The 17,358-nt window shown below is 41.9% G+C and overlaps 1 protein-coding gene and 1 pseudogene across 1 annotated transcript in view; one reads left to right on the top strand and one right to left on the bottom strand.

The window, feature by feature from the left end:
- PLCXD2 (phosphatidylinositol specific phospholipase C X domain containing 2) overlaps positions 1–8,554 on the bottom strand; it is a 53,930-nt gene extending 45,376 nt beyond the window's left edge. The window contains exon 1 of the mRNA XM_008066590.2: positions 7,860–8,554. Within this exon, the coding sequence (XP_008064781.1) occupies positions 7,860–8,022 (163 nt within the window). The 5' untranslated portion in view covers positions 8,023–8,554. The remainder of the gene's footprint in view (positions 1–7,859) is intronic.
- Positions 8,555–8,955: 401 nt separating this feature from the next.
- On the top strand, positions 8,956–12,232 carry LOC103269012 (annotated as a pseudogene).
- Positions 12,233–17,358: the final 5,126 nt, after the last annotated feature.

Below are 17,358 nucleotides of genomic sequence, written 5' to 3' on the forward strand. Positions count from 1 at the left end.
TATTTTTTCTGGGGGGGGACATCTGGTTTTAATTGCAGTTTAAAATATTTCTTTCTGTATATAAGTCTTCAAATCATACATGTTCATAAAATATTCATCTCAGTCTGACAGGGTCTAGGAATTTTTCAGATCCACCATTACTGCAGACTGCTGCTGCACTCCAAGATATTTGCATTACAGTGCACAAATGGATCCTATTTTTTTCCTTTACTTTGATCTTGTCAGGTCTGTATAGAAACAACAAATATTGATAGAATATTCTCCAAGAAGAAATGATTCTTTAGAGCTGATAGTTCTAGAGTAATTGGAAATTTTTAAAAAAACAAGCCTGCTATTTTATCTGAAAATTTTAGTTGACTAGAAGACAATAAATCCACAAAAGACTGCCTGTGCTTCACAGTTGATATAACCTAGGCATTTCCCTTGGAGCAATGCAGGCCTCTGGTGGCCCACTGTATTTTATCTTGGAATTACCTGGAGATCTGCTAATATAATCCTCCCATGTACTTTGATCCTCATGGGTGTTCAGCAATATAATCCAAATTCCTATCGGTGTTTAACAACATAAGAGACAAGGTGGAAGCACTCACGCTCAACCACGTGTGTAAATACTAAAACAAATTTAGTCACAGATCTCCTCCACCTAAATTTGGTTCTTGATGTGTGTTCAAATTCTTTTCACACACACAAACACACCCACCTATTACGATGTCTATAAATAATCCCTCCTCTGCAGGCCTGGTTTGAAACTCTAATTAGGGTTACTCAGCATTTGCAAAGTGGTTTGCGATTTCCCCAAGGCAAAGTTACAGGACTCTAAGGCATTTAACTAACATTACCTTGAGTATGCCCATGCTCCTAAGCTCCTGGAGGCAAGAGGGAGATGTGGAGGTGGCCTGTCACAACTAGTGGAGGTCAGCTCAGATCACGTGTTACAAACCAACTCCTCAGTGTCAGAAGCATAGCCGAGGAGGAGCATTGGGTGAAAGCAGCATGAAAGGGTCCAAAATATCAGTGGGTGTTTTTTGGAGGATGATTATGAAGGGTAAACAATAGCAGTATGAGATTTGGGGTTCCTTGAGGGTGAGGGTGAGGCTAAGCTCGTAGTTAAGTGTCTGTGCATGTGCATATGTTAGATGATGGGTGACATGCAAGTGTGGGGGTCAGATGCATGTGTTGGAGGGATGATGAATAGATGGGGAAGGAGTTATCCAGTATGTTTAAAGATTTGTTCCAAGGAAGGCATTTTGTAATATTCCTACTTCTGAGTTGGGCACAAAATGACTAGCTAAGTTAGGAGGGCAAATGATGAGGACGAGGAGAGTAGAGTTAACATTATCATTCTGTTACCCAGAGCTGAGTTTTTCCCAAGGGCTTTGGATGTCTGGAGATGACAAGATTTGACAGCTGAGTTTGGGATGGGTGGACAGAGCAGAGTAAATAATTAAAGAAGACCTTTTGGATTTCTTGATTGGTGACCCCCACATTGCATTTAAGATTTTCTTGGTAATTCCATTCTGGGTAACCCTCCATGAATTCTTTCTTTAACTCTAAGGCTCTGTTGAAGGGGTAACCGTTCAAGTTACCCTAATCTGATCAGGCAGAGAACACTGAGTCACATGGCTTAATTGTACAATCAGCTTCTTAACTAGATTGCATATTACCTGAGGGTATGGACTGCATCTTATACCTCTTTTTTGTTGACCATTCCAGATACAGGCTTTCAATAAATGAATGTTGTGATTGATTTTTAAGATACATAATAATAACAATTATTATATAGTGCTTATTTTGTGCCAGAAAGCACACTATATTAATTAATTTATTTCTTACACTAAGTTGGAGGTAGTGCATAGAGTATCTCTGTGTACAGAGAAGGTACAGAGAGGTTAAGTCATTCGCCCAGGGTCACACTGCTTGTGAGGGGCAGAGTCAGGATTCAACTCCAGGCAATCTGGCTCCAGCATTCATACTCTTAGCCAACCCGTGATTCTTCTTTTTATAGACATGTGTGATTTTAGAATGCTTTGTGACTTTTGTGTGAAATGGGGGAGAGGGGAGTGCTAGGGAAGTGATGAGCCTTTTTAGGAGAGAAACCTACTAATAGGAACACCAAATCACAGCCTCTTTTTATTCTTCATCATGGCCACCCGGGTGGGGGGGGAATGAAAACGAAACAAAAATAAACTATTCCTATATTGGTCTCAGATAATTTTTTTTCTTGATTGAGTCAGCCTTGGTAGATTCCGCTTGGTCCTTGGTTTTCCACAACCTCAAATCCTGTAGGAGAACAGATTTATTCTAGGGCCAACTCATGGCTCATGCTATCCTCAAAGTAAAGCCAACCAAAAGTTCTTGCTACACGATTTATTTTGCACTCTTTGGGGGGTGGTCCTCAAATCTCTTTTAGATGCAGCAGACCTGGTCTGATCTCCAGAAGCAGGATCCCAGTAATGACACCTCCGTCTTGCCCTGCCCGTCCCCTCCCTGCAAATGATTTTGTCTCCATGTTCCGCTTGTGGGAAGAGTGTGGACCACAGGAAGAAGAGCTATAGAAATCGCCAAGTGGTCGAGGGCAGAACGGCATGGGAAAAGGACGGAATTCCAGAAAGGTAGAAGAGAAGGGAATCATCACCAGCAACATGAGAACAGAGAAGGGAATGATCCCCAGCAACATGAGAACAGAGAAGGGAATGATCACTGGCAACATGAGAACAGAGAATGGGCTGGGAATTGGAGAGCAGAGAGGAGCACCCGAGGAAGGGTTGACCCTGGCGAGGGAAGGCCAGGGAACAGGTCGGATCAGTGGAAGGAAGGCAAAAAGGGGAACAAGAAATGAGAGCAGGGAGAGGCCACAGCCAGGCAGGGAAGATGAGAGGCTCAAACATGACAAGGGAGGGAAAGAAGTAGAGGGATGCTGGGTGACAGAATTGTTCTTAGGAAAAAAGTTACACTTGAGTTCTGCTTCTGGCTCTTATGACAATTTCACTCTGCCTCGGAATTTTCATTTCTAATGGGGCTCAGTGATGAGCCTTATCTAGGGCTCCAGGAATATTATGCACAATAACGAGGAATGGATTGGAAAATCTTCAGATGGCTTCATGTGGCCATTTATGAAAGGTGCCCTAATCGATCTATTCAGTTTAGTTCTGATCATAATGGAAAATGACGGTGGCCACAAGTCACTTTTCCTGCATTCTTAGTCTGCAGTTCCACTTATTCACTTGACAGTTGACAGTGACTGAGCTGCTACTTTCTACTAGAATTACTGATTATAAAGGAAAATAAGTCATATTTTCTGACTGCAAGTTGTTCACAAGCCATGGGAAAGACAGACACTTAAAAATAACATTGTGCTGGCCAGGCGTGGTGACTCACACCTGTAATCCCAGAATTTTGAGAGGCTGAGACAAGAGGATCACTTGAGTCCAGGAGCTCAAGCCCAACCTGGGCAACACAGCAATAGCCCATCTCTATAATAAATAAAAAATTGGCCAGGCATGGTTACACATGCCTGTAAGTCCCAGCTCTTCAGGAGGTTGAGTTGGGAGGATTGCTTAAGCCCAGGAGTTTGAGGCTGCAGTGAACTATGATCAAACCACTGAACTCCAGATCCTGGGCACTGGGCAACAGAGCCAGACCTTGTCTCTAAACAAACAAACAAATAAACAAATGACAACAATAACAATGTGCTGAGAAGTGCTATGATAAAGATACTATTACAGGATATGGAGGGACATGAAAGGGTGTCCTCCCCAGCCATTTCCCACATTTGTATGCCCCCATTCATTTGCACAATTGGTTTATTTCACTTGAAAAGCCCCCATCCCAACCTTGACCCCAAAACCACAATCCTTGAAGTCCTGATAATTTTTCAAATTCTAGGTCAAATGCCACTTTTCCAACAAAGTAGTTCCTAATCTTAGAAGTCAAAATTAATTTTTCCATTCTATGTGCTTATGTAGCACGTTGTATCTCTGTTTTAACACTTATAATCCAATAAGTTCTTTAAAAAAAACTATATATGACAGAAAAAAAATATATGTGTATATATATATGTATATATATACACACACATTGATATACTCACACACACTAATATATATACATAAATGTCTCTATCACTAGATCGTAAGCATCTTTGGAAGTAGTGTTGATGCCTGATTCATCTTTGGGTTTCCCATAGGCCAGAGTATGGAGGTGTCTTAAAATGCACTTAAGGTCTGATGAGATAAAAGTTCATTTAGATCAACTAACCTCCAGGTGCTTTTAGGATGCTAAAGTGAGTGGACCCTGCTTCATTCTAACAGTGTGAATCCTTGTTTTCACAAGCCAAAAATATTTTTTTTGTTTTGACGAGGTATACAAGAAATGGCCTTTAAAGCTAAAATCATCCAATTGTTCTTTTAATCTCTTTCTACATTTAGACAAAGAACAGACAACAAAACAAAACAATAGCCTCAAATTAACCAAATAATTTTCAGTCTGGAAAAGACTCTATATTTAATTTAACACAACATCCTAATTACAAATGAAGAAACCAGGTCCTGAGAAATGCAGATACTTCTTCAATATTATACAGTAAGATTCAACAATAAATTTTAAGATTCTTAAATTCAAGGCTTTTCCCAACAGACTAAATAGTTTACCTTTAACAAAAAAGGAAAGAATATGGAAAAAAAGGGAATCACACTAAAATATGCAGAGAAAAGAAATCATTGAAAAGCAGTATACACTATAGAAAAGTATTTTCCGATTAGCCCATTTGTCCAGAGAGGCGATTATGCTTTCACTAGCATCAATGAAAATACTAGCAGAGTTTAAAGCTTTAATTTAAAAAACTGACTTGTGTCATTTTCAAATTCTTTACCCTTCAGATACCAAATGATTCTATACAGTTAGCAATAAGAATTATCTGGAGGTTCTTTTCCAAGATACCTTGATATATTTGGTGACAGTGGTCAATAACAGGTGCTCTTAACAGTTGGGGAAGTAAAATAATCCATCAAAGCTCTGTTGAGAGGCGCACATTCACACATGTTCTCTCCTATCATGACTTAGGCAAATGCAGCAGGTGCACTCAAATATGGCATAGTTTATCCTATCTCAGTTCTGCTATTATTGCCAGATGCCCTGTCTTTTCTCTGCCCTTTCCTATGTCCCCACTGCTCCAACCCCATCCTGACAGATCTGACCCAGTCTTATAGACACCCCAGATTGGGCATGTAAAACACGCACACATCCCACACAACAGGTTGAAGCACTAAATTTGAATTTAAAACTTACTGGGTTCCAATTCTATATATATTCATACACACATATATTTTACTCAGATATGTAATATGTATACATATCTATCTAATTCTTCAAAGTGATATATAACTACTCATAAATACCATCTAGTTTTAACAAGTCTTCCTTCACTGCAAATGATGCACTATGAAAGCTGCCCCCCGGGGTGGGGGTGGGGGGACAGGGACAGTGCATGGGTTTTGTAGTTATACAGGGGCTTGAATACTAGTTCTGTCCCTTACTATCTGTATAATCTTGAGAAAATTACTTGACCTCTCTGAATAATAATTTCCTTAATTCTAAAACAAGGATGTTAATACCTACTTCATGGAGGTGTTAAGGATTTGAGGTATTATATGTCAACAGGCGCTGCATGGCAGTGCTTAGCAAGTAATAGCTATTATGGTGATAGTAAGGGGAGAGAGGAAAAGAGGAAGGGGAAGGAAGATGGCCCCTCTTCCTGAATGCCTTCTATATTTCAGGATTCTCGGCAAGATTTGGCAGAACTTGACTGCCAGCCTTTATCTGGGGAGTATTAAGCTTGAGATAGAGGAAAGACAACTAGCAGGGGGAAGTTCATGAATAGTTAGCACTTCATATGTGATTCTCCTGTCCCGAGTTTACATATACATATATGTAATGTCCCTTCCACTGCTGGGAAAAGGGCATTTCACAGTAGTGAATTCAGTATCTTTTGAGGAGTCAAGGCCGTTTTTTTTTTTCATAGCAGGACTGGACTTCACAAAGCAGGATCAACAAATTCCTATGCCCGCCCCCCAATGGTGGTTAATCATAGAATTTCCAGTTACAGCAACAGGCCCCGGCTATTTGCTCCCCTCCCTTTCCCTCAACCCCTGGCAATCCTAGTAACTGTGAGATACCCTATAGATCATGGAACAAATGCCTAGCTCCTTTCTAGAGTCATGGAGTTAGAATACACAGCCAAGTCACTAGCAGAGCTGCTGCTATGCTTTGAGTCATCCAAAGTACAACAAGGAAGGAGGATGCCCCGATCTACCCTGGACATGCCCTGAATGACATAGCTATTTAGGGCCTGCCTAAGATGCCATTCTGTTTGCAAACATACATTACCTGCTGTATATCGCAACAAAATAATTCCATCGGAAAGCCTGAAGGCAAATGACTAATGTTAAAAGTGGCCCATGCACATTTCAGTAATGGCTCCACAGGCGTCAATTAAACATGGAAAAGACCTGTTCTGAAGCATGCCCATCTGGCATTTCCCAAGGAGCTGTAGTCAGTAGCTGATAAAACATAAGTGATTATAACTATAAAGAAATTTAGCAGCCCTCTCCTTGCTCAAAAGCAATCAGGGCCCAAGAGGAATGGGCCTGGAAGACCTCCAAAAGACGAGATAAGCTAAACAAACAAACAAACAAAAAACAACAACACTGCATTTGAAGCCAGCAGAGATCTCCCTCATGCATAGAAAGCAAAGATGTGGAGTTGCATGAGGTCATCTTTTCTGTTACCAAAAAAGGAAAACAACCACTACAACAAAACCCAGATGGGTCCAGGGAATGCTTTGGGAGTTTGTCTGGAAGTCTAAGGGTGAATTTCAATTGTTATGTCTTCAAGTGAGAAAAGAATTGGCAGTAGTCCATCTCCTGTTCCTACGAGTGCTTTCCAAGTATCAGCATCATAGGATTTGCTTGGCACACTAGGCCAAGTTCACTGTCCAAATATCCTTCCTTAGAAACCATGTTTTAACCATCTTATGAGTGGAAGCAAGAGGATATGTTTAACAAATGATGTCAAGGTATAAAATTTCCAGTTAGAGGCTGAAGTAGAAGTGCTTTTCAAGGCTGTGGTTCTAGATTAGTCAGGCAGACACCTGTGTGTGTGTGTGTGTGTGTGTGTGTGTGTGTGTGTGTGTGTGTGTGTGTACACACACACTCACAAAGCTTCAACCACCACCACCTCATCACACCTAACGACTGCCTGTGATGAGAGCTTACATTCTCTATTTCTCGCTTGTCCAACAACAAAAATATGTGTTTTTACACTCAGTTCTGACTGTGAACCTATTCTCAAATTCTTACCCATTTTTGGTATCTTTTTTCCAATATATAGGGTCAGATAAATGAGAAAGAAAATATTTTTCAGTTAGAATTTCGATCTAGATCTAAAATTGTTAATGACTTTTTTCAGGACTCTTGATCTCTCCTTTTTTCTCTAAGTGATTGAAATGACTCAAAGTGCACCCCCTCTTAAAAGTGTACCCCTTTTATTTTCGTGCATGCCTCACATAGCCTGACCCCAACATTAAGAAGGACATTATTCTTAGAATGAGGCTATCAAATACAAACAATCCAAACAAACCAAAAAACCACAAGCGAAAACAACGATGCTTCCATTCTCATGAGTCCTTTTGCCAACGATGCAGTGCACTTAAATCTCTTTCAGGCAGCAGCTTCAGTGTTAAGTTTTGGAAATAAAAAAGGGGTCACTGACAATTTCTCAGCATAATAGAAAAGCAACCCAACCCCTTAACAACACTAAAATGGCAGAATTAAACACAGTGGGAACAAGTAGGAATTGAATACCTGGGATTGCCAAATTGGAAAGGGGGAGGTTGTGGAGGTGAGGGGGGAGCGAGGCCATCCAGTCGGCATTGCAGACCTCCGATGATGTCTTTGTCCCGCTGAGGTTGGGGGAGCAGATGGTCCCCATCCTGAGTTTCCTCCTTGCCTTCCTAATTGCTAGCATCCCTCTCGCCAACAAATGGGCCAGTCTCAGCCCAGTGCCACTCACTCAGAGATCATCACTTCTCGGCTCTGTAGACGTTTCGGGGCCACCTTGGCCAGGCCAGTCTTTCCAAAATTTCTGGTCGGGAGACGGGGGCAAATAGGTGCTTCCCTACTCCCCAGCAACCGCAGTCTCCACCCTCTCCGGCCCGGCCTCTGCTCCACTCCCTTAATCTGCTCAGTCCCTGCTCCGTTAAACTTCTTACGTTCCCCCCCGGAGCTGGGGGAAGGTAGGCCCCTAGAGATAAATCTTACAGAAACTGAACGTCCAAGGATCAGCCACGCCCGGAGCCACTCACACGACAGGTGCCCACACAGCACAGAGACATGCCTGCGGGTCTGCACACATGTGCGCGCCCGGGCGCGCCCGCTCCAGCCTGGTCTGTGCTCCTGGATATATATCACTGGGCTGGTGCCTCGGCTGGGCCTGCCCGCTACTCTCCCGGCTTCTCTGCACTGACGCCCCCCGCCCTGTGGCTTCCCGAAAGGCACTCAGAAGTGTCACCGGCGGCACCCGGACTCCCGGCGGCCCCGCCCCGCACTGCCGGGCAGATTTGCCGGGCGAGGCGGCCCGTGATTGGCCGCTGGCGGAGCGCGCTCCGATTGGCCGGCGCCCTCCGGGCTGCCCCTCTGTCCCGCTCCCACGCCTCCCCTGCTCCCCAGCCTCCGCCCCCCGTTACTCCCCGCCTTCCTGTTGTAGACCGACGCAGCTGCGGCCGCGGCAATCGTGGAAACTTGCGGGCTTCGGCCAAGTCGGGCCTCTCATAGGTCTTCTTTCCTCTGGACTCTCACAGACTCAGAAGTTCAACGCGACCACTAATGCTTCTTTCCTCCCCCCACCACTCGGTAACAATTACACAGAAAGGTTGACATAAACCACAGGAGCAGCAGGAATATGAGAGGCGAACGGGCCGAGAAAGGTGCTGTATCTTATATTTGGATGACAACATCAAGGATGGTTTGTGTTTCAAGCATGACATCATTAAGATTCACCTTGACACCCCTATGCAGCAATTCCGTGCTATTATTCCCATTTTACAGAGGAGGCAATGATGATACCTTACATTTGTATTGCCCTGACGTGTGACACCCTCTTATAAGCTCTATTTGTCCTATTTGCTTTTCATAATACCCCCCGCCCCCCAGGGCAGGGGGGTTTGCTGATATGATTCTCTTTCGTAAACGAGATGGTAGCCAAGGCGCTGAATGCAGTAGCTTCATTGGAAATCCTATTTTGGAATGAGCCTCTCTAGCTGGAGTCTCATAAGCACACAGGCCCGTTTACCTGCATTCTGCACTATTCCCTACTTCTTCAAGTGGTACTTTTCCATGATGGAAAACTATGGGGTCTCTGCTGATTTTGAGGACTTTGCACATTGAAAATCACAGGGACATCTTGGCAAACAGGCAAATCAAGAAGAGATCCCTGGTCTTGACTGTGGGGCTGTCACCGGTTTTAGGCCAGACAGATCCTCAGTGACTCAGGATATTCCTATGGAAAAAGAGAGCAGTAGCCTTAGAGAAGACTGAAGGCTCATACACAGATTTGTAGGTCAGCTGACATTTAATAACCAGATGACCCTATCTCATCTCCTGTGCCCAACTCACCTTTCTATACACATAACTCCTGTTGCATATTGGCTTCTTTTGACATCTTATTAACATTTCCTCTTTCAGGCTATTCTTAATATCCATTTAAACCTGTTTTGCAGCATAATATTACCAAACAATCTTGTTTTGATCTGCCAATTGTCTGTTAAGTAAAAGAAAGTGTATAATATTTATCATATATCTTCTGATGCTTAAAGAGCACTTCAGTATGGTACCCTTTTTTCCTTTTTTCGAGTCAATACATAAAGTTCTTTCCCCCCCTATTCCCTTAGGAAAATCCCTCTGGGAAAGAGTACCTTAAGATTTACGTTTAAAGTGTCACCTTTTTGGGCTTCAACTTTTAAATATGTATATTTCAAAATTTTCAAACATAAAACTTTATGAAAGCTCTCTAAGGCAAACAAAAGGTACTCTTTAAATGCTACAGTGAAATGTTAATTTAATACCTTTTCTCCCTTATTTTTCAGCAGTTAATGAAATGAGTGAGCATGTTAAAAAAGCATCAAGACCAGACATAGTGGCTCACACCTGTAAACCCAGAGCATTGTAGACCAAGGTGAGAGGATTGCTTTGAGTCCGGGAGTTCAATCCCAGCCTGGGTAACATAGTGAGAATCCATCTCTATTAAAAAAAAAAAAAAAACAACTTTGGATGTGGTGGCGTGTTCTTGTAGTCCCAGCTACTCAAGAGGATGGGAGGATTGCTTGAGCCCAGAAATTCAAGGCTGCAGTGAACTATGATTGCTATGATCATGCCCCTGCACTCCAGCCTGGGTGACAGAACAAGACCCTGTTTCTTAAATAAATAAATAAATAAATAAAGCATCAAACTTTAGAGACTTGGTGACATTACTGAGTGAGAAGTTGAAAGCAAGAAGAGATGTTTTGCACCTCTATGAAATGGACAGCTTTTCAAAAGAAACCATCAAGAGAGTGAGAGACAGCCCACAGAATGGAAAAAAATATTTGCCAACTGTATATATGACAAAGGCTTAACATCCAGGATCTACAAGGAACTCGAACATACCGAAAGGGAAAAAAAAAAAACCAAAAAAAACAAACAAAAAAAAAACCCCAAAAAGCCCTATTTAAAAAATGGGCAAAATACACGAATAGACACTTCTCAGAGAAAGACATATAAACATCCAACAGACACATGAAAAAATTCTCAGCCTCACTAATCATCAAATAAATGCAAGTTAAAACTACACTGAGATACCACCTAACTCTAGTCAGGATGGCCATCATCAATAACTTAAAAAAAAGTCAAACCAGGTGCTGGAGAGGATGGGGGAAGGGAAAGGAATGCTTCTACACTGTTGGTGGGAGTATAAACTAGTACAACCTCTGTGGAAAACAGTGTGACGATTCCTAAGAGATCCAAAAATCAACCTTCCATACAACCCAGCAATTCCCTTTCTGGTAATATAACCAGAGGAACTCAAGTCATTCTATAAAAAAGGTATCTGCACAGGAATGTTTATTGCAGTATTATTCAAAATAACAAAAACATGGAACCAACTGTGCTGCCCATTGAAAGTGAACTGGATTAAAAAAAAGAGTTTACAGATACATGATGGAATATTATGTAGCTATAAAGAAGGACAAAACTGACCTCCCACTCAGTGGCTCCTACGAGGCTAGCGGGTCCTCAGTGGATCCAGGCTTGGTGCCACAATGCTCACGGGAAGTCACCGAAAGCAACCTGGGAGTAAAGGAATGGGGCTGACGTCAGGAGCTGAGATGGCGGTGGTAGTCTGACTCTCCTTGAGCTAGTTTCAGCCACAACCCTTGGCGGAGCCTGCCTGCAGGCCTGCCAAGGGGGCCAAACAGATGCAGCCATAGCTCTTCGAATCAAGAAGTTTGCCATCTACGACCCCGACAAGGCTGCAGGTAAACCTCGTCTGCAAACTTATGAAATTGGTTTGAATAAATGTGGTCCCATGGTACTGGATGCTTTAATCCAGATTAAGAATGAAATTGATTCCACCCTGACCTTCCGAAGATCGGAGAGAAAAGCTATCTGCGGCTCTTGTGCGATGAACATCAACAGAGGCAGCACCCTGGCCTGCCCCCGAAGGATTGATGTCAACCTCAACAAAGCCTTACAAATCTACCCTCTGCCACATAGGTACATGATAAATGATCTTGTGCCCGATTTGAGCAACGTCTATGTCCAGTACAAGTCCAAGTGCATCGAGCCTTACCTGACAAGAAGGCTGAGTCCCATCAAGGCAAGCAGCAGTATCTGCAGTCCATAGAAGACGGTGAGAAACTGGATGGACTCTATGAGTGCATCCTCCGCACCTGCTGTAGTGCCAGCAGCCTCAGCTACTGGTGGGTCCGCGGTTCGGATGCAGTCCTATCGCTGGATGATGGACACCAGGGAGGACTTCACTGAGGAGTCAGCTGGCCAAGCTGCAGAACCCGTTCTCTCTGTACCACTGTCACACCATCATGAACTGCTCTAGGACCTGTCCCAAAGGTCTGAATCCAGGGAAAGCTATTGCTGAGATCAAGAAAATGATGACCATCTATAAGGAGAAGAGAGCTTCTGCTTAACAGATCCATGCTACATGTGACTTGTGACCAGCTCATAGCTGAAAATAATTTCTAATTTGAGCTCCTTCTAAGGTCATGATTTTTCATGAATACAGCATGTATAATAAAAATGTTAAGAAATAAATAAATGAGCCGGGCTCGGTGGCTCAGCCTGTAATCCCATGCTTTGGGAGGCCGAGGTGAGTGGATTGCCTGAGCCTGTGGGTTCGAGACCCACCTGGGCAACTTGGCAAGACCTCATCTCTACAATAAATCAAAAAATTAGCTGGGTGTGGTAGCGCACGCCTGTATGTAGCTCCAGCTACTTGGAAGGCTGAGGCGGAGGGATCGCTGGCACCCAGCAGGTCGAGGCTGCGGTGGCTGGGAGCATGTCACTGCCCTCCAGCCTGGGCAACAGAGTGAGACTCCAACTCAAGAAAAAAAAAATAATAAAATAAATGTTACTCTATTAACAACAACAAAAAATGATAGTAAAGAAGGAAAAAATTATGAACTTTGCACCAACTTGGATGGATTTGAGTCTATCAGACTCAGTGATCTATCACAGAAGCAAAGAACTGAGTACTACATGTTCTCACATATAGGTGGACCCTGAACTTTTGTCATAACACTATAAGAAAGGGTTTGGCAGTAATGGGATGCTGCCAGGGGAGGGAAGGGGGTAGTACATAACATCAGTAAGGGTACCTGATCTCAAACCAGGTGAAGTGAGGAACCAAAGGGAGACCCAGACTTTACCTGTATGATGCTTTGGTCATAAACAGCCTTTACCAGGTTTAAAATAACAATAAGTAACATATAATAGGAGGTGCCTGACACAGTGATCGAGAGACTTGGAGACACAGCTGTACCATCACTAGCTATGAGATCTCTGGCAGGGTGTAGCCTCTAAGCCTCAGTGTCCTTGGTAAAATGGGAGTAATAATGGTACCTAACTCACTTATGTACCACTTTTGTACCTAATTCTGACTTGCACCCTACACCTTTAAAAAAACAAAGAAAAGAAATTGACAGCTTCTTAATTTACAGCTACTTGATTTGCTCAATAAATCAGTTAAAAAGGAAAGCAACACTCTATATATTCCTGAGTCAGCTCTGGAAGCAATCTTGCCAATGAAGACACAGAGTCTAGTTCAGTAGTTGACATACAGGAGATGCTCAGTAAGTATTTACTGAACACAGGGAGATGTTTGATAAATGCTCTTGTTAAAAGTCATGCTCTGTTGTGCTCTAGGTAGTGTCTTAGAGCAGCACTTTTCAACTTTAATGTGTAGATAAACCATAGTCTGATTAAACAGATCTGAGAAGGGCTTGATATTCTGCATTTTCATTAAGCTTTCAGCTGATGCTATTGGTTCAGACTATGCCTTGAGTAGCAAGGCCTTAGAGAACAGGTTCATGTTTGATAGGTAGGGATATACATTGTCTTTTCTCTTTTTCTAATGTTGTATAGTGTTTTTATTTCACTTCTACAATCCAAAAACACATTTGCATTAAAAATCAGCTAACAATCTCTAAGAGAATAATTTTTCTGTCAAATTATGTAACGGGAACCAAATTATCAGTGGGAGTTTTCTACTATGCCACAGATGTTTAGGGAAAAAAAATAAGTTTTTAAATAAAAATGAACATTTAGAATTTGGATAGTTCATATTTTCATAATACTATACTATGAAACTTATCAAAGGAAGAAAGGTAAATTAATAAGTGGTCTGAAATATTAAAGCAAGTCAATTTTAATAAGCGATTATAACCAAATGGCGTACTTATCATGTACAAATCATTCTGATAGGTGCTAGGGATGAAAAAAGTTAAGTGATCCTCAGATAATATATAGTCCAGTAGAAAAGAGAGTCCAATAGGTGAACTACAAATTGTGATTGGAATGTGAGGCAAAATGGAAAGATGACTGTGGTACATGTGGAGAACAATAAAGAAGTCTACATTTTGATGGGAGAAGCACCCAGGGAGGCATTAGTTAAGGAGGTGGCATTCAAGTCTTGAATTCTGAGAAAAGTTCCCACTTATGAAAAACGAGGGGAGAGTTTTGGTATGGGAGACACATATGCAACTGAGAAGACATCATCAAAGCCATGACAACAAATGGTAGTTGTGAGAAACAGAAAATATAATAGAGTAGCCTGTGGAATAGGTGGAGAATATAACTCATCTCGTCTCATTTAATCTTCCAACAGTCCGGTGAGTTAGGTACCATTATCACTCCCATTTTACCGAGGACAGTGAGGCTTAGAGGCTACACCCTGCCAGAGATCTCATAGCTGGTGAGTGGCACAGCTGTGTCTCCAAGTCTCTCGATCACTGTGTCAGGCACTTCCTATTATATGTTACTTATTGTTACTTTAAACCTGGTAAAGGCTGTTTATGACCAAAGCATATTCAAGAGCTTGGACTTGTTTTGTTTTAATTGACGAAAGGGACCACCGCAGGTTTTTGAGAAGGGGAGTAAAATGATTCACACTGTACTTTAGGAAGTGCATAGCTATGGCAGAATGGAGAATGGGAAATAAGATTCTTTCAGGTAATTATTGAAATTAATAATCTAAGCAAGAAAAAAGCAAGAAAGCATGCAAAAGGCCTCCTGGTACACGAGACTACTTTCATGGCCCTTCTTAATTCTGGTGCTTGCCTCTTCAAACCCTACTCTTCACTTCCAAAAAGACCTATAATTCTAGAACCTGAGTGGGCACACTGCCTACTTCTGAAATTATTTTTCATCACTTGGATGCCTCATCATTCTGTTCATCCATTTTTATTATATACAACCAAACTTGTTTCTATAAATACAAATACAAAATGTGCTTTCTTGTCTAAGCTATTTTTCTCCATTACACTCTGATTTCCCCAACCACTCTCCATTGTGTTATAGTGAAATGTGAATAATTTCATTCCTCTTTTCAAATACCTGAAATGGCCTGTCTTGTCAATTTAAAAAAAGTCCAAATTCTTTAATGTACTTTGTTCATAAACAGCCTTTACCAGGTTTACAATAATAACAGGTAACACGTAATGGTAACGACCCTCTGAGTTCCTAAAGATCTGACTGCCTTTGCCCTCTCCTTGGTGACTAGATTTTTGAGGTGTTTATATTTTACATATGGTCCATTTTGTTTGGATTCATGTCATAATGAATAGGGTGTCCCATAGCAAGTGCCAAAACAGCCTACCATTCGGATATGTCTGGTCGGCAGGATAAACTGGCCTGGATTTTACTTGATTAAAGGCACCCAAAGAACTGCAGAGGAAACATATTGACTTGATGATGTTGGGGCTTGAACTGTCTCTGGCCCTCAGAGCGAACACCCTGTGCATCCTTACTGCCACAGTGGTGTGCTAGATGGGAAAGGAACAGACCACAAACAGGATCAGGACCCTGGCACTTGTTCAATCCAGTAACATTGCCTGGAGTTAAGCGAGATTACACAACGCTTTGAGTGCTGCTGTGATGGCTCATTAACCATTTTTTTTTTTTCCCTGGCTGGGGAATGGGGCAAATGGAGGAGAAAGGGATTGAAGTGAGAAGTGAGTAAATGAAAGATGGGATGGAATATAAGCTGCTTTGTTTTGTGTCCTCATACCAGCAAAGTTTATTCTTGGTCTTTACCAAACTCTCTCCCTCAGTTCAAACCAAAAGACCACGCAGTAAAGATCAGAGTAGAATGAAGAGATGTCACCAGCATAGGTGGTGTTGGGGACGTGATGACAGCAGCAGCAATTACCTCCAGGAAGAGTGACATCATTGCAGCAACTGGGCACCTTCAGGAACCTCCAAGGAAAGGGAGGTATTGATGCACTCACTGTCTTGAGAGCACATGACACTCCTCACATATTCCTGACATCAGAAGGCAGAATCAAGGCACTGAGGTCCAGTTCTTTTGTCCATTGGAGCAGAGCCAGAGACCATTGTTTTGTCATTGTTATTGTGACCCAGTCCCTGGTTATACCCAGGTGGTGTGTTCTTGAGAAATCACATAAGAGAGAAGCAGCAGCTTAGGAGGAAGTAGCAATGTCAATATTACCTCGATCCCACCTGGTACTTAATGGCCCACAACTGGGATTCCGTAAAGAGACGAGTGAACGGCAACAATGACTAACTATAAGAGTATTTTTCCCAGATTTGAAAGCTCAGTGTTCATGAAGACTCTAAGAGCCTCTGTACCTTTTAGTTGTATTGGACATTAGGTTTTTCTGGTGTACTTTAAAGAAAATTTCCTTTAATAACAGTGTTATAATATTTTTGGGAGGAGCTACCAACAAGTAATGATTCATTTTAATATCTGCTTGTTCCTTCTACCACACCATATTCCAGCACCCTCTTTCATTCCTTCTTCCTACCCCAATTTCAACCCCTAAAAAATGTACAGAGAGAAAACAAAGGCCTCAGAGCATTTATTTTCCAGCTAGTTAGCAGCAAAGTCTCTGATTTAAGATGTTATAGAGCCACCTGCTGGTAATAAAGACTCACTTCAAGCACACACAGAAAATTTTCTTTCTGCTTTAATTGTCCTAAAAATGTCTGTAGAGCACTAGAACCAGGAACAAGTAGGAGTTTTTGCAAAATGCAGGTTCCTGAGTCAAATGCTATCCCTAATAAATCAGATCTTCTGGAAATGGCACCTTTTTCCTGTCTTAAAATAAGCTCCTGGAGGATTTTATCTCAAATGTTTTATCTCAAATGTTTGCAATCAAGGTTTTGAATTGTCAAAAAGTTCTCTTTTTAAAAAAAGGTAGAATAAGTATAATGGTAGACAATCATGATCCATGCTGCATATAAATTTCTGCAATTAGAGAGGAATATTTTGACAGAAATACTTGATCTCAACAGAACTGGCAGGAAAACCAATTGCCTTATCTTTTTTTTTTTTAATTTTCCAGACTTCCCTCCTTCCAAGGTTCTTAGAATTGTATCAATTATTAGGAGCCCTTGTTGTACTAATGTATACATTAGTAATCACTTGAACTCCAGTCACCATTAGAATGAATTCTGTACATTTGTTATCATTCAGAACATTTAATCTTCAAAAGGAATACACCTTTTAAACAACCTGACTCTGCATTTTGGGTTCCTGTTGGTAGGAAAGAGAATGATACCACATTGTTCATGGGGT

This window comes from Carlito syrichta, unplaced genomic scaffold, assembly GCF_000164805.1.
Source record: "Carlito syrichta isolate Samal-C Ts95f unplaced genomic scaffold, Tarsius_syrichta-2.0.1 Scaffold309017, whole genome shotgun sequence".
In the NCBI taxonomy this organism is placed as follows: Eukaryota; Metazoa; Chordata; class Mammalia; order Primates; family Tarsiidae; genus Carlito; species Carlito syrichta.